We start from the raw sequence: 24,471 nt of genomic DNA on the forward strand, positions 1-24,471 counted from the left end.
GCCCTTTGTTGCAGGACCATAGTGTATTGCTTACTTATGGGGGCTAATCCAATCATAAATTGCACCTCTGCACCAATCAGAGGGGGCAGCACCTTCCATGAATGAGGCTGATGTGGGGAATTTTGCTGAGGTCCCATTGTTCCAGCTGCCACATCTCCAAAGGCTTTAGGCAGCTGACCACTATAAAACCCACCATCCAGGAGGAGAGGCACACAACACTGTCAGCCTGAGACCACTGAGAAGGTTACTCAGGAGGAGACTGCCTGGAAGATGATGTTCCCAAGCCTGCTAGCCCCCTCAGCCGTCTACCCCAACCTCCTGCGCCCCACGCCCACCCTGTCCCTGCACTCTGCCCTGTCCTCACACTCCAGCTTCCTGGTGGAAGATCTGATAAGGATCAGCCGGCCTGATGGATACCTGTCCCGGGCTGTGCCCCCACCCAGTATCTCCCCACCGACATCAGAGAGCCCCCCAAGCCTGGGAGACCCCACAGACCTGCTCAGTTCCAGGAGGGGCCCAGGTGGCAACAGCTCAACTTTCCTCAAGTTTGGAGTGAACGCCATCCTCTCCTCATCTACTCCAAGGACAGGTGAGTGTCTCCTGGTGACCCGCAGCCTCTATTAGTGGTGCATGTAGTGAGGGCACACTGTAACCATAGCAGTATACTGCATTAATGATATAGTATCACTGACCTACAGGTACAGCTGATACATGATGTGTAATAGTGTCAGCACCTGGATATAATAATAATAATCATTTTATTTATATAGCGCTCTTTCTCCAATAGGACTCAAGACACTTCGGATATATGTGCAGATACTTATTCAGTTCTGAAATGATTTCTCCCTGTATCTGTAACTAGCTGTAAGAATTCACATTTAGACCAAAAAACAACGGGGTACCCCAACTAATACAGCCCCATCCATTACAGACAAGATGTGAAGGAATTCTCTGACACACAGATATACCTTCGAGCACTTGAGACTATATATATATACACACACACACATTTGTATTGCCACAGCCTGTCCATGCATGATATGTTAGTCATCTGGAGGGGCACCCCAATCATATTGAATGGTTGCCTTTGATGTGGCAGTCTATGTATGTGTGTATATATATATATATATATATATATATATATATATACACGTTATTGTATGCATGTGACAAACATTTCTCGGTACAGATGACTGGATACGGGACGCTGTGTGGTGGGTGGCATTAGTGGGTGATGTAACTGATGTGAATGGGCAAAATATTCTCTGTACAGCGCTGCGGAATATGTGTGCGCTATATGAATAACTGGTAATAAATAAAGGTGTACCCCTCTCTCTTCCCTCTTGCAGATTCCTCCTTGGCCAGACCCCGTGCCGCCCCTCTGAAGACATTCTCCCTGCCATACTTTGAGAGCTCCTTCCAGCCATTCCTCAGGACCTCCTATTTCCCAGGTAGGTGCCCCTGTCTGTCTTCTGCCCCCACCCTGGGTACTGAGTGTCAATTTCTCCAATCTGATGCCCTGTTTAGCCCCAGCAGTGACTGCTGACACCCCTCAGCAATTCCGTGATCCACAAATTAGCCGCAATTGTCCCCCTCTGGCTTTTCCCACACAGTCAGTGCACTTAGCCACTGAGCCAGAACAATGCTCTAAGCACTGTGACCAATTGGTTCCTCCGCCCGGCCACCCACACCGTAGCTCACCCTCATGGGTCACCCACAGAGTGTCCCCCTGTGTGGTGGGATTCCAGGGTCCATGTAGTAGCTCAGCCCAGTGCGCAGCTAAGACCACTTGCACCCAGTTACAGGGGGATCACCTCGACCCCCCCTACCCACCCCGATCTCATTGCCAAAGCCCAGAGCCTGGCGGAGATGGACAGAGGACTAATTATCCTCCAAGGTCCTGCAGAGATATATCCTGTTCTGGGTGTGATACAGTTATTTTGCTGAGTCTCCGTCATCTGTATTCTGCAGTTGTGTTCGGTATGAGAATGAGCCCCCTCCCCTCATTGTGGCCTGGATATATGGCTTTATCTGCATGTCCCCAGCCTTTTACTGTCACTTCATTACAACACAATTACCATCCATGGTTCATTAGAAGCTCTGTCCCCTATAGTTCTCCCAAAAAAGAATCTCTCCCTCTTTACCATGCAAATGCCATTGTGAGTCAGTCAGGGTGCTAATTAGCCCAACTCTCCTCCGCAGTCCCCATAGAAAGATGTAAGACAACTTAATGTTTACCATCAAGACAGGGGCCTGGCGGGGAGGGGGTTAATGTGGACCCCCCCCCCCCCCTCACCCCCACCCACCTTCAGCTTCAGCTAATGCATATCACTTTTAGAGGGAGATTCAAATGTTTGAAAAGTCAGTTGGGAGTCTGTTTTTTCCTATCTAATAGACAGACACCCAACCGACTTTTCAAACATTTGAATCTCCCCCCATAGTGAATATTATAAGGAGTCGCATATACTATGGATTCATGTTTATGTCTATATTTACCTAAATAGCTATATATTTATCTCTGCCTATGTATGTGTATACATATATATATATATATATATATGTAATGATTATTAGTTGTGCTAATTGAGATAATAAATATCGCACTCTCTTTTGTGTTGCAGCTTCCTCCTCAGTGGTGCCCATGCCTGGCACCTTCTCGTGGCCCCTGGCCGCCCGTGGGAAGCCCCGCAGGGGGATGCTCCGTAGGGCCGTGTTCTCTGACGTGCAGCGCAAAGCTCTGGAGAAAATGTTTCAGAAACAGAAATATATCAGCAAACCCGACAGGAAGAAACTGGCCGGGAAGCTGGGGCTTAAGGACTCTCAGGTGAGGACCCCCAAAAATCCCTACTTTGTTAAGGGTAATATCAGGCAGACTGGGCAGGGCAATATAAGCATGTAGTGTTATTTGTCCACTAGAAGGTATCACTACCTGCAGAAAACATAGTACTCATTTTCATGCGCATAATCTTTTTTATTTTATTAATTATTATTTTTATTATTATATTCATATTAGGTGAAAATCTGGTTCCAAAACAGGAGGATGAAGTGGAGGAACTCTAAGGAGCGGGAGCTGCTGTCTTCTGGGGGCTGCCGAGAACAGACCTTGCCCACCAAGTTTAACCCCAACCCTGACCTCAGTGATGTGGGGAAGAAGATTCTGGAAGGAGAGGAAGATGCCCTGTCTTACCAGCGAGCAGAGCTCCACCTAGTGGTGGACACACAGTTACCCCCTTCCCCATACACCTCCAGCAGTCACAGCAAGCAGTCAGACCTCTCAGACTCAGAGGAGGGGGATCAGGAGGATGAGATCACAGTCTCATAGTCCCTGTTTCTCTCACCAAGGACTCTGCACTCATGTATCATAGTAATTTTATTAAGGAATTGGAGAGGTGTCTGATAATGTGCCCCGTCCCCCTCTCTGTCTTCAGAAGCTCTATATAAAAGATATAGGTAACGTGGCAGTGCCGCAGCTGTGGAACTAGAATGTCCGTGCAATCTTTGTAGTTCTACAACAGCTGGATGACCACAAGTTACAGATTTCTCCTGTGTAATGTGACACAACCTCTTATTTTTCTGTGTATCATATTGTATATGTTTATCATCTGACTGCGTGTGTTTATCATCTGACTGCGTGTGTTTATCATATGACTGCGTGTGTTTATCATATGGCTGTGTGTGTTTATTATATGAGTGCGTGTGTTTATCATATGGCTGTTTGTGTTTATCATATGGCAGTGTGTTTATCATATGGCTGTGTGTGTTTATCATATGGCAGTGTGTTTATCATATGGCTGTGTGTGTTTATCATATGGCAGTGTGTTTATCATATGGCAGTGTGTTTATCATATAGCTGCGTGTGTTTATCATATGACTGCGTGTGTTTATCATATGACTGCGTGTGTTTATCATATGGCTGTGTGTTTATCATATGGCTGTGTGTGTTTATCATATGGCTGTGTGTGTTTATCATATGAGTGCGTGTGTTTATCATATGGCTGTGTGTGTTTATCATATGGCTTTGTGTGTTTATCATATAGATGTGTGTGTTTATCATATGGCTTTGTGTGTTTATCATATAGATGTGTGTGTTTATCCTATGGCTTTGTGTTATCATATGGCTGAGCGTGTTTATCATATGGCTGTTTGTGTTATCCTATGGCTGTGTGTTATCATATGGCTGTGTGTGTTTATCATATGGCTGAGCGTTTATCATATGGCTGAGCGTGTTTATCATATGGCTGTTTGTGTTATCCTATGGCGGTGTGTTATCATATGGCTGTGTGTGTTTATCATTTGGCTGTGTACGTTTATCGTATGGCTGTGTGTATGTTTATTATATGGCTGTTTATGTTTATCCTATTGTTGTGTATGTTTATATGTTAGTACATGTACCTGTGTCTGGGGTGGGGGCACATTATGGGGGCATTCTCTTTGATGGTGACTTTGCTGTGTATCCACAGCTGTATATAAATGTACACTATATTGTACACAAGCTGAGTGGGTATTTTATGCCAATGTAATTGTATATTCTATATGGGATAGAATTCACATTTGTTTTTTTGAGGATTTTAAAGTAAAAAATTAGATTTTTACACATAAGTTATGAAGAAACCTTTATTTTGTTTTCTACAGATGTACAGATTTTTATATGTATATAATGAACAATACAACTGCCAAATAAATAGTATTTTCACTTTTACATTTATGTTTTGTGGTCTTCCAGGATTTATTGTTTGTGCATTAACGGAGTTATTAATCATTTACCATATAACGCCACACTGAGGGGTTCCATCATTTACCATATAACGCCACACTGAGGGGTTCCATCATTTACCATATAACGCCACACTGAGGGGTTCCAGCATTTACCATATAACGCCACACTGAGGGGTTCCAGCATTTACCATATAACGCCACACTGAGGGGTTCCAGCATTTACCATATAACGCCACACTGAGGGGTTCCAGCATTTACCATATAGCCCCACACTGAGGGGTTTCATCATTTACCATATAACGCCACACTCAGGAGTTCCATAATTTACCAAATGACGCCACACTGAGGGTTTCATCATTTACCATATAACGCCACACTGAGGGGTTCCAGCATTTACCATATAACGCCACACTGAGGGGTTCCAGCATTTACCATATAACCCCACACTGAGGGGTTTCATCATTTACCATATAACGCCACACTCAGGAGTTCCATCATTTACCATATGACGCCACACTGAGGGTTTCATCATTTACCATATAACGCCACACTGAGGGGTTCCAGCATTTACCATATAACGCCACACTGAGGGGTTCCAGCATTTACCATATAACCCCACACTGAGGGGTTTCATCATTTACCATATAACGCCACACTCAGGAGTTCCATCGTTTACCATATAACGCCACACTGAGGGTTTCATCATTTACCATATAACGCCACACTCAGGAGTTCCATCATTTACATATAACGCCACACTGAGGGGTTCCATCATTTACCATATAACGCCACACTGAGGGGTTCCATCATTTACCATATAACCCCACACTGAGGGGTTCCATCATTTACCATATAACGCCACACTGAGGGGTTTCATCATTTACCATATAACGCCACACTGAGGGGTTCCATTATTTACCATATAACGCCACACTCAGGAGTTCCATCATTTACATATAACGCCACACTGAGGGGTTCCATCATTTACCATATAACGCCACACTGAGGGGTTCCATCATTTACCATATAACCCCACACTGAGGGGTTCCATCATTTGCCATATAACGCCACACTGAGGGGTTTCATCATTTACCATATAACGCCACACTGAGGGGTTCCATTATTTACCATATAACGCCACACTGAGGGGTTCCATCATTTACCATATAACGCCACAATGAGGGGTTCCATCATTTACCATATAACGCCACACTGAGGGGTTCCAGCATTTACCATATAACGCCACACTGAGGGGTTCCATCATTTACCATATAACGCCACACTGAGGGGTTCCATCATTCACCATATAACGCCACACTGAGGGGTTCCAGCATTTACCATATAAAGCCACACTGAGGGGTTCCATTATTTACTATATAATGCTACACTTAGGGGTTCCAACATTTACCATATAACGCCACACTGAGGGGTTCCAGCATTTACCATATAACGCCACACTGAGGAGTTCCATCATTTACCATATAACGCCACACTGAGGGGTTCCAGCATTTACCATATAACGCCACACTGAGGGGTTCCATCATTCACCATATAACGCCACACTGAGGGGTTCCAGCATTTACCATATAAAGCCACACTGAGGGGTTCCATTATTTACTATATAATGCCACTCTTAGGGGTTCCAGCATTTACCATATAACGCCACACTGAGGGGTTCCAACATTTACCATATAACGCCACACTGAGGGGTTCCAGCATTTACCATATAATGCCACACTGAGGGGTTTCATCATTTACCATATAACGCCACACTGAGGGGTTTCATCATTTACCATATAACGCCACACTGAGGGGTTCCATCATTTACCATATAACGCCACACTGAGGGGTTCCAGCATTTACCATATAACCCCACACTGAGGGGTTCCATCATTTACTATATAACGTCACACTGAGGGGTTCCAGCATTTACCATATAACGCCACACTGAGGAGTTCCATCATTTACCATATAACGCCACACTGAGGGGTTCCATCATTTACCATATAACGCCACACTTAGGGGTTCCAGCATTTACATATAACGCCACACTGAGGGGTTTCATCATTTACCATATAACGCCACACTGAGGGGTTCCATCATTTACCATATAACGCCACACTGAGGGGTTCCATCATTTACCATATAACGCCACACTGAGGGGTTCCAGCATTTACCATATAACGCCACACTGAGGGGTTCCAGCATTTACCATATAACACCACACTTAGGGGTTCCAGCATTTACATATAACGCCACACTGAGGGGTTTCATCATTTACCATATAATGCCACACTGAGGGGTTCCATCATTTACCATGATAAAGCTAAATATTTATCTTATATAATACCCTTTATGAGGTCTAAGAACACTGTACGCTATCTACGTATGAAGTACCGTAAGGGTACGCACGTTGCGTAACAATCGCTTAGCCGTAGTCGAGACGCTCAAGCGTCACGTTCGCTCACGGCCAAGAGATCACTGGCAGGCACGCTATTGGCTGCTGACTAACGTAATGATTTGCTATAGCGTAGCGGACGCTCGGGACCACGAGGAGATCACCAGCGGCGCTGACGCTCACAATGTTAAACCTTTATATCTAAACCATAAACAATGTAATATGCTGTAAAACCTTAGTGTAGAGATAGGGTGTAGATGCAACCTAGTGTAACCTTATTAACTTAAAAGCTGTTTGAGCGTCACCGACGCTCTGAGAATACTCGACACTTATAAGAAATACACAGATACCTGGGCTTAGGGTCCAACGCCTAATATGTATATATTTTGAATGATATACTTGCAAAAGAATTAATACAAATACAAATCATACACTACAATATAACATAGACTACCTAACCAGATAACTACACAGGAAATATAATACAATTACTATTTAAGGGAAAATAAGAGAGAAAGAGGAGAAGGGAGAGAGAGAGAGAAATTGGCCCACAATAACAAGAAGATCAATATAGTTGCGGAGAAACACTTACGCACAAGGGGAAACGATCGCATGCGCCTCGATATCCAGCTCCCGATTATCAGCAATGAGAACCGTTGAAGAGAGTGAACTGGATATGGTCGGCCTGCCTATTTATGCCCCACACACAATGCAATTCAATGGTCCCTACAATCTCATTGTTCATTGGACACAGGAATTCGGCTTCGCATTATAACAAAAGGTCATAGGTTGATTCATACAGGTGGGCTGTGACTGCTTCCAACTGTTCAGGTGGGTGGGACACTGAGTTTCCCGCCGCATGACTAAATAAGAACAAATAATAGTAAATGGACATAAACTTCTTATGTCCATAACTATTCGCACGAGCGATTAATCCGCTCCAAACCAACACCGGAATATTGCTATTTAAATACTCTTCCGATGGGTACCAAACACCACTGTATGACCCCTGTTAGACCCTTCGTACAATACAAAGAGGGATCTCTCTGTTCAGGAACATGCTATGTTAACTAAACTTTCAGAATCTATCAAAGGGACCATGATCTACAAAATACATTATATAGTGAAAATATGTAACGATTGAGTCGCACGCTACGATCACATAAACTCTACCGTAAATACGCATACCGTGCGCCTGCGGGTGCCCGCGACTGTGAGTATGCGCACGTACGGGAGAGCGCACGCATGCGCAGCACGGACCTGTGTGAGGTGCAAATATGGTAGTGTGCATAGAGATATTTTTCTGACTTTGACAGTCCACCCTTTGGCAGTCAACAATAACTGCCACCTTCTAAAACATTTCAAAAAGAGAAAAATATATGTCAGGGGTTAATACATTTACATGGTTGGGTAGGGGAGGAGAGGAGAAGGTAGGAAAAGGGTATGACCTAGTGAGATAGCAGAAGCATGTGTGTATGAATCCGTGTTTGGGGGTCATGTATCATCATGCCGTACGTGTTTTAAATCAAGCTTCGAGGTATTGCGAAGTATACATTTGAATTCCTTCTTATCCCGTGGTACGGGTCTGTGGATGGGCTGTCAAACTTTACCGAGCTCTTTTCGGCTTTGGTTGTAACAAAATGGGGGAGCACATTTTAGTTGATGATACATGAATGGGGGAGATATGTGATTGCTGATATCTGTGCCTGTATTCCCTATCGACTATGTGTGTTATTACCTGAGGGTCGTAGAAATGAAGAAAAGACATAATTACGGTAAATGCGGTGGTATTCTATGTCAGGTAAATGTACATTCGTCGATTGAGGTCTTGTTTGGTGTCTGTTGAATGCAGTCTTCTTTGTGCTTTTGCCCATAAGGTGCGAGCAAAAGCTGTCAATGTCCATAGATTTACAAAAGTGTTGGGCTAGCGTAATTTTAAAATTTCTAGGGTAACTGGGGATCCATGGCATAGTTCATCAAAAATCTGTGTATCAGGTTGTCAAAACTTCTTCTTTAATCCCTCTGTTGTCTGTATATCGGCTCATCAAATTCCTCGTCCAAGTGGGTCTTTTTACCTTGGAGGAAACGGAAAAACAGGTGAAAGAAACGGACCGTAGAAATCGCATTTTCATCACATCATTGTTTCTACATTTGGGTCATAAATCAAGTCCATTGGAATTACAGTTTCCTCACTCCTTAAACTCATTACCCTAGTACGACGATTGCACCTCATTAAAGCCTGACCGCATCTAAATATCAAACCAATCGTTATGATAACACCTAAGATACATAGGAGAAACTTCCCAACATCCATTATGACTCCTTGAGCCCAGTCTCCTAAACCAGAGAACCAATTTCGCGGGTTCAACCATGACACCCAACCAGTCAGCTCATTACCTACAGCAGCAAGAGTGAGATTGTGTCTCCTGCGAAATTCCCACTTCAGTTGGAGAATATCGTCCATCTTTTGGTCTATGACCTCGACCGGGTCCTCGGTGCTATTCGTAATATATGTGCAACATTTCACGCCGTATTGTGTTGCCAGTGTGACACAATATCCGCCTGTCACTGCTGTGAGGTAATTAAGAACCATTCTATGCTGTACCAGTTCTGTTTTATAAGCTTGAAGTTCCCTTCCAGTATACCTAAACGTGTCATCATACATTTCAGTGATATTATCTAACAAATTTGCGAGCGCAGATATGTATTTATAATTCAACACTCCTCTAGCGGTGCGAGTGATGTCTAACGCGATTAGAAACTGAATCCCGGTGGATTCATGGATCATGTCAGAGGCCGGATGCTCTGTTCTTTCTATCAGGTGCCGTTTAACTACGTGCTCGTAATGGGTGTGAGTATAAGGAGTTTGGGCAACACGGTGTATGTCTTTCATTTTGTCATGCGATACAGTCATTACTTCAGGCAGTACTTTTCCAATATAACACAATCCTTCAGAGTTTGGGGCAAGCCACTTATACGCCTTTCTCCCGCATATGAAATATGCATCATCGGGGAGAACATATGGGACGGAGTAGGACATAACCATATTACACACCTTCCATGTGAAATCTCCTAACCCTAATTCTTCCATCTGCTTAGTACACGTATCAGGTTGTACGATATGTGCACAGTATCCTGGTGATACCTCTCCAACTCTCGTAATCCTATTTCCTAAGGTATACCTATACCGGAAAGATTTTCCTCTACTGGCTATGTGGCGTATAAGCTCTGTATCTGTAGGCATTCTATCTGCTCTATGCGAAAAGGTCATGGTTTGATTACTCCATGACACTTCCCAATTTCCCGGCTTTCGGGGATTGGAGATGTTAAAACATAATAGGGACCTATCCACATGGTATTGGTGGAGCTTCAAACTAGGAGGGCTGGAGATATTAAACCTCCTGTCCACCGGTCTCCCACCACTTAACTCAAGTACCTCCCCTAACGTTAAAGGAAATGGTACTAGCCCTGATTTGCTATGACCTTGAGGTACTTGAGAGCATACCCAACAATCTGTTTTATTTAACACACTACCCACTAAGGAGTGATAGTCACTCAATGGATGCCGGTCCATATGGATATTAAAACTGGATTGGCATTTCTTTATGCACCCATCCTCAATGACATTGTTACAGAGCCGACAGATACAGTTTTCTTCAGCTAACAATCCTTCACAATTCCTTCTATGGTCAATGCTATCGGATCGTTTTCTGATACTCGCCTTTGCTTGTTGATTATGTTGTTCTTGGAAAACTACGCCTCCATCTCTGTCATCAGAACCCATTCCAGAACCTCTCTCGACCTCCATGGTACTCTCGCCGGAACAGACTGCTCTGGTCAACATCATGGTCAACAGGAAAATCCGGATCACAGTCTCTTGGGGCAAGTCCATCTTGTAGGAGGAAACGGAGAAGAATGAGAAGGGGGAAAAAATAATTTGAGGGAGAGGGGATGGGAAGTTGGAGAAAAACAATAAAAGGGAACAGGGGATCGACAACTGCTTTTGGTCTTGTGATTTTCAATGCTCAGGTGCCGCCTCAGTCCTCCTGGAACAGACACTCCAGTGATACAACCTCTACCGTCTGTTCCTTATCACGGGACCTCTCTGGATCAGCAACCTTTTTACAGTGGGACGAATGAACCCAAGTCTCTCTCTCAGCAACCTTCAATGCTGTAGTGCTAGTCAATAAGACCTGGTATGGTCCTTCCCATCTGTCAATAAGGCAACCTGAGCGTAGAAAATTCCGTATCATTACATAATCCCCAGGTTCAATGTCATGACAATTACTATCTGGTAAATCAGGAATCACTAACTTCAGATTATCATTTTGATTCCTCAACTGTTTACTCATGTTAATCAAGTATTTTACAGTCACTTCATTGTTACACTTCAAATCATCCTGAGGGTTAATCATAACATGCGGTTGTCGACCAAACAAGATTTCAAAGGGAGACAGATTAAGAGGGGACCTGGGAGTGGTTCTGATGCTGTACAGTACAATGGGTAAAGCTTCTGGCCATGTCAATCCTGTCTCTGCCATCACTTTACTCAGTTTATTTTTAATAGTGCTGTTCACTCTTTCCACTTTCGCACTCGCCTGTGGACGGTATGGAGTGTGCAGCTTGCTATCAATTCCCATCAATTTACACATTCCTTGAAAGACATCACCTGTAAAATGGGTACCCCTATCACTTTCGATTATTCTAGGGATACCATATCTACATACAAATTCCTGCACAATTTTCTTAGCAGTAAACATAGCGGTATTTGTGGCCGCTGGAAATGCTTCGACCCAATTTGAGAAAACATCTATACAAACAAGTACATATTTCAAATTTCGACAAGGGGGTAATTGAATAAAGTCAATCTGTATTACCTGGAAAGGGCCGCCGGCAGGTGGGATATGAGATGGTTCTGTAGGTATTGCCTTTCCGATGTTCTTTCTCAGACAGGTAAGGCATGACATTGCCCTTTTACTCGCATGAGAAGAAAATCCTGGGGCACACCAATATGCTCTTACCAACTTGCACATCCCTTCCTTGCCCAGATGAGTCAGCCCGTGAGCTGCCTCAGCTAAGCATGGAAGGTATGCTTTGGGGGCCACTGGTTTACCGTGTCCATCCGTCCAGAGTCCTGAGGACTCCTGACCATATCCCTTTGCCTTCCAGACTGCCTTTTCCTGTGTGGAACACAAATTTTGCATCTCACACAACTTCTGTGTGTTGATGGTATTAAATACCATCAGTTGTGTGGTGTCTGTCTGTCTGGGGGTAGCAGCTGCTAATTTAGCAGCTTCGTCTGCTCGGCTGTTACCAAGTGATACTGGGTCTTGGCTATATGTATGTGCTTTACATTTGATAACAGCCACTCTGTCGGGTTCCTGTATCGCTGTTAGAAGCCTTTTTATATGAGCTGCATGCGCTACCGGTGTACCAGCTGCCGTCATGAAATTTCTGAGGCGCCATAGGGCTCCGAAATCATGGACTACCCCGAATGCGTATCTAGAGTCGGTGTAGATATTGGCTGATTTGCCCTTAGCCAATTCACATGCTCTGGTTAGGGCGACCAGTTCAGCAACCTGGGCTGAGTGGGGTGGGCCTAGCGGTTCCGCTTCTATGGTGCCATGGTCATCTACGACTGCGTATCCAGTACACAAGTCTCCCGAGTCTGACTGTCTATGACAACTACCGTCCGTGTAGAACGTAAGTTCTACATCTTCCAGTGGGTTGTCACTGATGTCAGGCCTTGCGGTAAAATTTTGGGTCAAATATTCCATACAATCATGAGTGTCTTCCTTTGTGTTAAATTCTCCTTCCCCACCACTCTCATCCTCCACCCTTTGTGCCTGTCCAGGCACACCTGGGAGATATGTTGCAGGATTTAATGCACTGCATCTCCTTATGGTGATGTTTACGGGGGCCATTAGTGCCAATTCCCATCTTGTAAACCGCGCTGACGAGACGTGTCTGGTTTGTGCAGAATTTAACAAGGCTGACACTGCATGTGGTGTATGAATTGTGAGGTTGTGACCTAGCACGACGTCTTCGCTTTTCGTTACTAGCAATGCTATCGCAGCAACGCTTCGCAAGCATGTGGGGAGGGATCGCGCTACCGTATCTAGCTGAGCGCTGTAATATGCTACCGGCCTGCTGGCATCACCGTGCTTTTGGGTTAGTACGCCTGCCGCGCAACCAGCACTTTCTGTTCCGTATAGTTCAAAGGGTTTCCCATAGTCAGGCATACCTAATGCTGGTGCCTGCGTTAGGCACTGTTTAAGTCTCTCAAATGCTGTCTCAGACTCGTCTGTATGCGAAATCCGATCAGGTTTGTTTGAGGAGACCATCTCCTGCAAGGGTAACGCTAGAATGGAAAACCCTGGGATCCAGTTACGGCAATACCCACACATTCCTAAAAATGTTCTGATCTGTTGCTGGGTTTGTGGCAGAGTCATGTCTCTAATTGCTTGAATTCTATCAGCGGTCAGGTGTCTCAGTCCTTGTGTTAGACAGTGTCCCAAATATTTTACCTTAGTTTGGCATAATTGCAACTTGTCTTTGGAAACCTTGTGTCCTGTGTCTGAAAGATGAAACAGGAGCTGTTTCGTATCCTTCAGGGATGCTTCCAATGAATCAGAACACAGTAGTAGATCATCCACGTACTGTATTAATACTGATCCACTCACTGGTTGGAAAGACTGTAAACAATCATGCAAAGCCTGAGAAAATATACTTGGACTATCTATGAATCCTTGTGGTAATCGAGTCCATGTGTATTGGACTCCTCTGTATGTAAATGCAAACAAATATTGACTGTCAGGGTGCAGAGGTATCGAAAAGAAAGCGGAGCAGAGGTCAATAACAGTGAAAAATTTCGCAGTGGGAGGGATTTGCATTAAGATGACAGCTGGATTTGGCACTACGGGGAACTGACTCTCAACTATTTTGTTAATCCCCCTTAGATCCTGCACTAGCCGGTAACCCCTCCCCCCACTCTTTTTAACAGGGAAGATGGGACTATTGGCAGTGCTGGACGTTCTTACCAGAATGCCCTGTTGTAGCAAGCGCTCTATTACGGGATACACTCCTAACTCCACCTCTGGCTTCAGAGGGTACTGTGGGATTTTTGGAGCTATCCTACCATCTTTTACTTGTACAACTACCGGAGCTACGTTTGCCATTAATCCAGTGTCCTGTCCATCTTTAGTCCAAAGTGACTCTGGTATCTGAGATGTCATTTCTTCTACCTGGGAGGGAGTCCTATTTGTCATAATGGTATGTGACATTAATTTTGACGGGGAGTCTAACATGTCTCGCACTTCCTGAGCGTGATTCTCAGGTATGTCCAAGAATACACCTTCAGGAGTACAATAAATGACGCACCCCATTTTACACAGTAAGTCTCTTCCCAGGAGATTAGTCGGTGCCGATGCAGCCAGCAAAAAGGAATGCTTGGTATGTAAAGGCCCTACTGTAATCTCGGCTGGTTTGCTAACAGGGTAGTGCTGGACTACTCCCGTTACCCCTATGGCTGGAATTGTCTTACCAGTGGTTCTCATGCCCACTGTCGAATTTATCACTGATTTGGCCGCCCCTGTGTCTACAAGAAAGTTTAATGATTTACCAGCTACATTGATTGCAATTTCTGGTTCACTTCCAAGACTTGCAATCAATTTTACTGGCTGCAGATTACAGGTATGGCCACACCCCTATTGGGTATGGTGACCTCCCTGAATCCCGCTGGCAGCAACTACTTGTGATGGAGTTAATTGGGAGCTACCAGAGGCTTGCCAGTCTCTGTTCGGGGGGTATCTTTTTGTGTCCCCTGTATGTGGCTCATAACTCCGTTTCTGCGGACCTTGCTCCCAATGTCGCGTGTCGTGTCGTTGTCTAGGGGGTTGGTATGAGTTTCGTGAATTCTTCATTCTACAATCTCGTGCCATGTGTCCCTGTTTATGACAAGAATAACAAGTAACCACACTTGACTTACCCACAGGGTTTGGTGATATAAACAAAGGCTGCCTTGTGGTCAGGGCCTGTATACTTACTGCCATTAACTTATCACCTTGTTGTTCCCTGTGTCTGGTGATGTTCCTATCGTGATCAATAGCAGCCTCTCTCAAAGTAGCCACAGACAGACCTCGCCAACATGGTTGTGTGGTCTGTACCCTAGTCTTCAATGACTCTTTTAAACCATCCATCAGTACCGATACTGCTACTTCCCGATGGTTTATGTTTGTTTTAATGTCCTCTATGCCTGTGTATTTTGCCATTTCTGATAATGCTCTGTGAAAATACTCTGCAGCTGTTTCTGACTCCTTCTGTTTAATGGAGAATATTTTGTTCCATTTAACTACGGCTGGGAAATACTCTTTTAACTGTAAGCTTATTCTTTTTACATTGTCTTTGTTGTACACATCTGTAAGAGGTACATCCTGATCTAATCCACAGTCAGCTAAAAATTGAGCTGCGTCGACATTGGAGGGTAAACATGCTCTCAGCAATATCTGCCAGTCTTTGTTGTTGGGCTCTAACGTGTTACCTAGGTCTCTGATGTATTTTTGGCTGGCGACTAAGTCTTTTCTAGGGTCAGGGAATTCCGACACTATGGTCCTTAATTCCATTCGGGAAAATGGGCTGTACATGGCAATGTTCCTAACAGGAGTGACTCCTGAAGTGTCTGTTTTCCCATTTGGAACTACTATTACCTTAACAGGATTAACTCTAACAACCTCATTCTGTGTAGATTCTACAGGCTGTGGTGAAATAGTTTCAGCATAGTGTATGGTGCCGTACTTACCCGTTGATACGACCTCACCTATCCCTCCGCTAGGGGCCTTTGTTACTAATCTCGGGGGTGGAGCTGTGCCTACTGTGGTCTCTGCTATGGTGGCTGCTAGAGAGAGCGCTGAAATTGTTGCCGATTCGTCCTCTTGATCACACTCCTGAGGAAAGTTCAAAACAGGGTACAACTTGCACGGGTTAATACTTGCATTGGTTAATTGGTTAACATTATCTTTAACATTTACACAGTTGCTAAGTGTTTGTTTGTTACACCTTAATGCGTCATTCTCCGCAACCAATTTTTCTCCCGATATATATGGTGGCGGTGGGGCCGTTGCTATCAGTTTTCTGATCGAGCCAGATCCCGCCGCCTGAGCCAATCCTCTCTGTATGTCACCCTCCTGTTGCCACAACTGTAAATAATCATAATGCTTGATTCGTCTCTTGGCTGATTTAATGAGACATATCCTTCTCCTTAAATTTGTTAACACTTCTGTGCTGAAGCTACCTACTCTTGGGAATTTCTCCCCGTCATGTATTGTCATTCTCTCCCATTCATCACATAAAGCTTCTGTGTGACTTCCGTATTTCTCACACAATACGTATCTTGCCGACCCGACTGGTCGGTTCACTGAATCAACCCGAACCGAGGTTGATCGCCCCCTACCTGAACAAGTGGCCCCCATAGTTCGAAGGTGTTGCTTTATTCAACCAACCCTTACGCAAACCAAAATGTTCAAAATAGGCTGACGGTGGCGGTTTACTGAGTACCCCACTCACTCGCCCACGCCGACCAATACGACCTGATCACACCGATATGGTGCTGGCGTACTCGACCCAGGGCCCCTGCGACCTGAACCTCTATTTACTGGAACATGTGAGGGTGATCCGAAGAACACTTACTCTTTCCAGTAACTATTGGTTGTTGGATAGTTCCTGAGTGAGCAGCGAACCTCCCTTAAAATAAAAAAAATTACACAAATCACGTTAGAATGTACAAATAGCGTTTATGACCTTCGTACACAAATAGTACCGGTCAGGTTTACTAATGCACACAATTACGTGCGGTACAATCGTTCAGCACATAAGCAACTAATCTTATGTACGGAGCGACCAGTGGAATCGAAAATTGCGGCTGCGAATTCCTTCAGCCAGAGCTTGTATGGCCTATATGGGTGTTGCACCAACCCTTTCTTGGTGTTGTGCCTGTGGACTGTATAGCGGACTTCCTTGTCTGCTGTACCTGAACCTGCTGGTCTGCTATGACCTCCTGGTCTGTTACAGTATGACCTCCTGGTCTGCTACACTCTAATGCTCAAATTGTATGTTTTAACCAGGGATGCCTCCCTAGCCACCATGTACGTCACTTACACGCATGTACCTCACGAGAACTCGACTTTTCTTGTGGTTCAACCTCAAAAATTGTAAAAACAAACACTCACTCACCACATATACACTTTTGTTTCTATTTCTATTTCTGCGCAGAAATTTCTCTTTAGACCAGATGTGTTACAAATTAGGAGAAGGATCTGTTAATTTAAATTTCGAATGTTAAAATAGATTTGCGCAATTTATCGCCTTGCGTTATTTACCGCGTTGCGCTATTTATCGCGTTGAAAAAAAAAATTAACACTTGTGATTTGAGTTACGTGGGCGTACCCGTACGCTCCGTTGCGTAATATACGCTGCGTGCGTCGGCCCTTGGATTGCGTACGCAAGTCTCAGTCCTTTGTTAGAGACACGTGTACGCAAAGCAAAGATCCACCGTAACACAATTTATACGTTTATCAATGTAGATGATCCTTTATCATCTACCACGCACCACACTGACTTCGCCTTGTCTCTCAGGCACAGCTGTGTGTTTGTCTATACTTTAACTATATTACCTTTTTACTCTTAAACTATGAAATAGCGGCAAATCTCTCTTAGCACGTTTATCAACTATAAAACTGGCAAACAGGAGAGTGATACACGAAAATACACAAATGAAAAAAAAGAAATGCAGATATATATGTGTGCGTGCGTGTGTACGCAAGACAGAAAAATAAACAGTTTTAAAAGAGACTAGCGTGTTGTTCTTACCTCCGGTTCCCGGATTCCTTCAGCACCATTTACTAAGAGAAGCAGACGCTTATCCAAACAGCACTACGAGGAATATGATCTCCCGCCCTTTGCTGCTGGATAATGTCTGCTGAAATTACCTAGTGCAGATATGTGAAGGACAGGACGAGCCGCCAATTGATAAAGCTAAATATTTATCTTATATAATACCCTTTATGAGGTCTAAGAACACTGTACGCTATCTACGTATGAAGTACCGTAAGGGTACGCACGTTGCGTAACAATCGCTTAGCCGTAGTCGAGACGCTCAAGCGTCACGTTCGCTCACGGCCAAGAGATCACTGGCAGGCACGCTATTGGCTGCTGACTAACGTAATGATTCGCTATAGCGTAGCGGACGCTCGGGACCACGAGGAGATCACCAGCGGCGCTGACGCTCACAATGTTAAACCTTTATATCTAAACCATAAACAATGTAATATGCTGTAAAACCTTAGTGTAGAGATAGGGTGTAGATGCAACCTAGTGTAACCTTATTAACTTAAAAGCTGTTTGAGCGTCACCGACGCTCTGAGAATACTCGACACTTATAAGAAATACACAGATACCTGGGCTTAGGGTCCAACGCCTAATATGTATATATTTTGAATGATATACTTGCAAAAGAATTAATACAAATACAAATCATACACTACAATATAACATAGACTACCTAACCAGATAACTACACAGGAAATATAATACAATTACTATTTAAGGGAAAATAAGAGAGAAAGAGGAGAAGGGAGAGAGAGAGAGAAATTGGCCCACAATAACAAGAAGATCAATATAGTTGCGGAGAAACACTTACGCACAAGGGGAAACGATCGCATGCGCCTCGATATCCAGCTCCCGATTATCAGCAATGAGAACCGTTGAAGAGAGTGAACTGGATATGGTCGGCCTGCCTATTTATGCCCCACACACAATGCAATTCAATGGTCCCTACAATCTCATTGTTCATTGGACACAGGAATTCGGCTTCGCATTATAACAAAAGGTCATAGGTTGATTCATACAGGTGGGCTGTGACTGCTTCCAACTGTTCAGGTGGGTGGGACACTGAGTTTCCCGCCGCATGACTAAATAAGAACAAATAATAGTAAATGGACATAAACTTCTTATGTCCATAACTATTCGCACGAGCGATTAATCCGCTCCAAACCAACACCGGAATATTGCTATTTAAATACTCTTCCGATGGGTACCAAACACCACTGTATGACCCCTGTTAGACCCTTCGTACAATACAAAGAGGGATCTCTCTGTTCAGGAACATGCTATGTTAACTAAACTTTCAGAATCTATCAAAGGGACCATGATCTACAAAATACATTATATAGTGAAAATATGTAACGATTGAGTCGCACGCTACGATCACATAAACTCTACCGTAAATACGCATACCGTGCGCCTGCGGGTGCCCGCGACTGTGAGTATGCGCACGTACGGGAGAGCGCACGCATGCGCAGCACGGACCTGTGTGAGGTGCAAATATGGTAGTGTGCATAGAGATATTTTTCTGACTTTGACAACCATATAACGCCACACTGAGGGGTTCCATCATTTACCATATAACGCCACACTTAGGGGTTCCAGCATTTACATATAACGCCACACTGAGGGGTTTCATCATTTACCATATAACGCCACACTGAGGGGTTCCATCATTTACCATATAACGCCACACTGAGGGGTTCCATCATTTACCATATAACGCCACACTGAGGGGTTCCAGCATTTACCATATAACGCCACACTGAGGGGTTCCAGCATTTACCATATAACGCCACACTGAGGAGTTCCATCATTTACCATATAACCCCACACTGATGGGTTCCATCATTTACCATATAACGCCACACTGAGGAGTTCATCATTTACCATATAACGCCACACTGAGGGGTTCCATCATTTACCATATAACGCCACACTGAGGGGTTCCATCATTTACCATATAATGCCACACTGAGGGGTTCCATCATTTACCATATAAAGCCAAACTGAGGGGTTCCAGCATTTACATATAACGCCACACTGAGGGGTTTCATCATTTACCATATAACGCCACACTGAGGGGTTCCTTCATTTACTATATACTGTAACGCCACACTGAGGGGTTTCATCATTTACATATAACGCCACACTGAGGGGTTTCATCATTTACCATATAACGCCACACTGAGGGGTTTCATCATTTACCATATAACGCCACACTGAGGGGTTTCATCATTTACCATATAACGCCACACTGAGGGGTTCCATCATTTATCATATAACGCCACACTGAGGAGTTCCATCATTTAGCATATAACGCCACACTGAGGGGTTTCATCATTTACCATATAACGCCACACTGAGGGGTTTCATCATTTACCATATAACGCCACACTGAGGGGTTCCATCATTTACCATATAACACCACACTTAGGGGTTCCAGCATTTACATATAACGCCACACTGAGGGGTTTCATCATTTACCATATAACGCCACACTGAGGGGTTCCATCATTTACCATATAACACCACACTTAGGGGTTCCAGCATTTACATATAACGCCACACTGAGGGGTTTCATCATTTACCATATAACACCACACTGAGGGGTTCCATCATTTACCATATAACGCCACACTGAGGGGTTCCATCATTTACCATATAACGCCACACTGAGGGGTTCCATCATTTACCATATAACGCCACACTGAGGGGTTCCATCATTTACCATATAACGCCACACTGAGGGGTTCCAGCATTTACATATAACGCCACACTGAGGGGTTTCATCATTTACCATATAACGCCACACTGAGGGGTTCCATCATTTACTATATACTGTAACGCCACACTGAGGGGTTTCATCATTTACATATAACGCCACACTGAGGGGTTTCATCATTTACCATATAACGCCACACTGAGGGGTTTCATCATTTACCATATAACGCCACACTGAGGGGTTTCATCATTTACATATAACGCCACACTGAGGGTTTCCATCATTTACATATAACGCCACACTGAGGGGTTTCATCATTTACCATATAACGCCACACTGAGGGGTTCCATCATTTACTATATACTGTAACGCCACACTGAGGGGTTTCATCATTTACCATATAACGCCACACTGAGGGGTTCCATCATTTACCATATAACGCCACACTTAGGGGTTCCATCATTTATCATATAATGTCACAGAGGGGTTCCATCATTTACCATATAACGCCACAGTGAGGGGTTCCATCATTTACCATATAACGCCACACTGAGGGGTTCCATCATTTACCATATAACGCCACACTGAGGGGATCCATCATTTATCATATAATGTCACACTGAGGGGTTCCATCATTTACCATATAACGTCACACTGAGGGGTTCAATCATTTACCATATAATGCCACACTGAGGGGTTCCATCATTTATCATATGATGTCACACTGAGGGGTTCCATCATTTACTATATAACGCCACACTGAGGGGTTCCATCATTTACTATATAACGCCACACTGAGGGGTTCCATCATTTACCATATAACGTCACACTGAGGGGTTCAATCATTTACCATATAACGCCACACTGAGGGGTTCCATCATTTACCATATAACGCCAGACTGAGGAGTTCCATCATTTACCATATAACGCCACACTCAGGAGTTCCATCATTTACCATATAACGCCACACTGAGGGGTTCCAGCATTTACTATATACTGTAACGCCACACTGAGGGGTTCCATCATTTACCATATAACGCCACACTGAGGGGTTCTATCATTTACCATATAACGTCACACTGAGGGGTTCAATCATTTACCACATAACGCCACACTGAGGGGTTCCATCATTTACTATATAAATATAACGCCACTGAGCTTTTAGTTGCTTGAAAAAAATATACAGTGCATCCGGAAAGTATTCACAGCGCTTCACTTTTTCCACATTTTGTTATGTTACAGCCTTATTCCAAAAACAAACTGAATAACCCCTTGCGCTATTTAATTAGAGGCAACATGACATGAATACACTCAATAAAATAATTATAAGATAATTTTAATATCTATAAAATCAATCATGTATAGGTTACATAGACATAATCATAAAAAATTGAGTTAATTAGTATGCGCATACAAGTAAAAGAGCTGAATGCTAAACCTACTAATTGAGCATAAGAGGTGGATCATATAGCTACTAGTGACCACATAGGGCTAATTCAATAATCATATGTTGACAATGTCCTGATTTTTGTTCTCAGAATAGGACAGTCCCATTAGATGTGCTCATAGATATTTCATGATTAAATATCATGTGATGTGATAAAAATAAATATGGAGCCTTAGTTTAGGTATATACCAATAAATGAGTTTAACCAATTGCTCATATATATGAATAGTTCTTTACATGTGGAAAAGCTATCCAGGATACATGGAGGAAATTTGTATATCACCCGGGGCTTGGTGCACAGCAAGCACCTGTAGAAGAAAGCTCCCGTCTTCCACAGTCCGTAAGTGGCGTCCTCCTTCTCCCACTGTGTCTGGCTCTCATGCACACACCTTTGATCGCTTTGAGAGAGAGAGGGGTTGATCCGGCTCCCGGAGCTCTGCGCACCGCAGGCGCTGATCAGTTGATTTTGCTCCCGTCTTCAAGCCGCCGCATATAGCGTCCTCCCGTCTCCCGCTTGTCAATCTCGAGCAGCGCTGCACATCAATGTCGACCTATAAGCAATGTCCACTGGGTCACATAGGGCACCTTCTCTTGAAGAGAAGGTGCCCTATGTGACCCAGTGGACAGGTGCCCTATGTGACCCAGTGGACATTGCTTATAGGTCCACATTGATGTGCAGCGCTGCTCGAGATTGACAAGCGGGAGACGGGAGGACGCTATATGCGGCGGCTTGAAGACGGGAGCAAAATCAACTGATCAGCGCCTGCGGTGCGCAGAGCTCCGGGAGCCGGACCAACCCCCCTCTCTCTCAAAGCGATCAAAGGTGTGTGCATGAGAGCCAGACACAGTGGGAGAAGGAGGACGCCACTTACGGACTGTGGAAGACGGGAGCTTTCTTCTACAGGTGCTTGCTGTGCACCAAGCCCCGGGTGATATACAAATTTCCTCCATGTATTCTGGATAGCTTTTCCACATGTAAAGAACTATTCATATATATGAGCAATTGGTTAAACTCATTTATTGGTATATACCTAAACTAAGGCTCCATATTTATTTTTATCACATCACATGATATTTAATCATGAAATATCTATGAGCACATCTAATGGGACTGTCCTATTCTGAGAACAAAAATAAGGACATTGTCAACATATGATTATTGAATTAGCCCTATGTGGTCACTAGTAGCTATATGATCCACCTCTTATGCTCAATTAGTAGGTTTAACATTCAGCTATTTTACTTGTATGCGCATACTAATTAACTCAATTTTTTATGATTATGTCTATGTAACCTATACATGATTGATTTTATAGATATTAAAATTATCTTATAATTATTTTATTGAGTGTATTCATGTCATGTTGCCTCTAATTAAATAGCGCAAGGGGTTATTCAGTTTGTTTTTGGTACACCTGGTTTCAATCAGGTGAGATTGTGTTGGCCATATCCACAGGCCATTATACCCTGCTTGCGGCTATCTAGATTGCATGAGTTGCGAGAGCAAGTTTAGATTTTGTTGTGTGGAGTGGGTGTGATTACAGATATAGACACCCATCCGCAACTGTTCAAATTTAACCAATATTATTAGCGCCTGACATTAGTATTAGTATTTACAGCCTTATTCCAAGCTGGAATAAATTCATTTTCCCCCTCAAAATGTTACACTCAATACCCCATAATGAGAACGTGAAAAAAGTTTTTTTGAGATTTTTGCTAATTTATTAAAAACAAAAAACTAAGAAATCACATGTACATAATTATTCACTACCTTTGCTCAATACTTTGTTGATGCACCTTTGACAGCAATTACAGCCTCAAGTCTTTTTGAATATCATGCCACAAGCTTGGCACACCTATCTTTGGACAGTTTCACCCATTCCTCTTTGCAGCACCTCTCAAGCTCCATCAGGTTGGATGGGAAGCGTCGGTGCACAGCTATTTTCAGATCTCTCCAGAGATGTTCAATCAGATTCAAGTCTGGGCTCTGGCTGATCCACTCAAGGACATTCACAGAGTTGTCCTGAAGCCACTCCTTTGATATCTTGGCTGTGTGCTTAGGGTCTTTGTCCTGCTGAAAGATGAACCGTCGCCCCGGTCTGAGGTCAAGAGCGCTCTGGAGCAGGTTTTCATCCAGGATGTCTCTGTAAATTGCTGTATTCATCTTTCCCTCTATCCAGACTAGTCTCCCAGTACCTGCCACTGAAAAACATCCCCACAGCATGAAGCTGCCACCACCATGCTTCACTGTAGGGATGGTATTGGCCTGATGATGAGCGGTGCCTGGTTTCCTCCAAACATGACGCCTGG

At 43.9% G+C, this 24,471-nt stretch overlaps 1 protein-coding gene across 1 annotated transcript; it reads left to right on the forward strand.

Annotated features, from left to right (window-relative positions):
• Positions 1 to 254: 254 nt before the first annotated feature.
• DBX1 (developing brain homeobox 1) lies at positions 255 to 3,853 on the forward strand. The gene is made up of 4 exons (XM_063946063.1): positions 255 to 589; positions 1,350 to 1,451; positions 2,622 to 2,824; positions 3,014 to 3,853. Exons 1-4 carry the CDS (start codon positions 271 to 273, stop codon positions 3,320 to 3,322), a joined length of 933 nt encoding a protein of 310 aa, XP_063802133.1. The 5' UTR covers positions 255 to 270; the 3' UTR covers positions 3,323 to 3,853.
• Positions 3,854 to 24,471: the final 20,618 nt, after the last annotated feature.

The sequence above is a fragment of the Pseudophryne corroboree genome, chromosome 11, assembly GCF_028390025.1.
Source record: "Pseudophryne corroboree isolate aPseCor3 chromosome 11, aPseCor3.hap2, whole genome shotgun sequence".
Lineage (NCBI taxonomy): Eukaryota > Metazoa > Chordata > Amphibia > Anura > Myobatrachidae > Pseudophryne > Pseudophryne corroboree.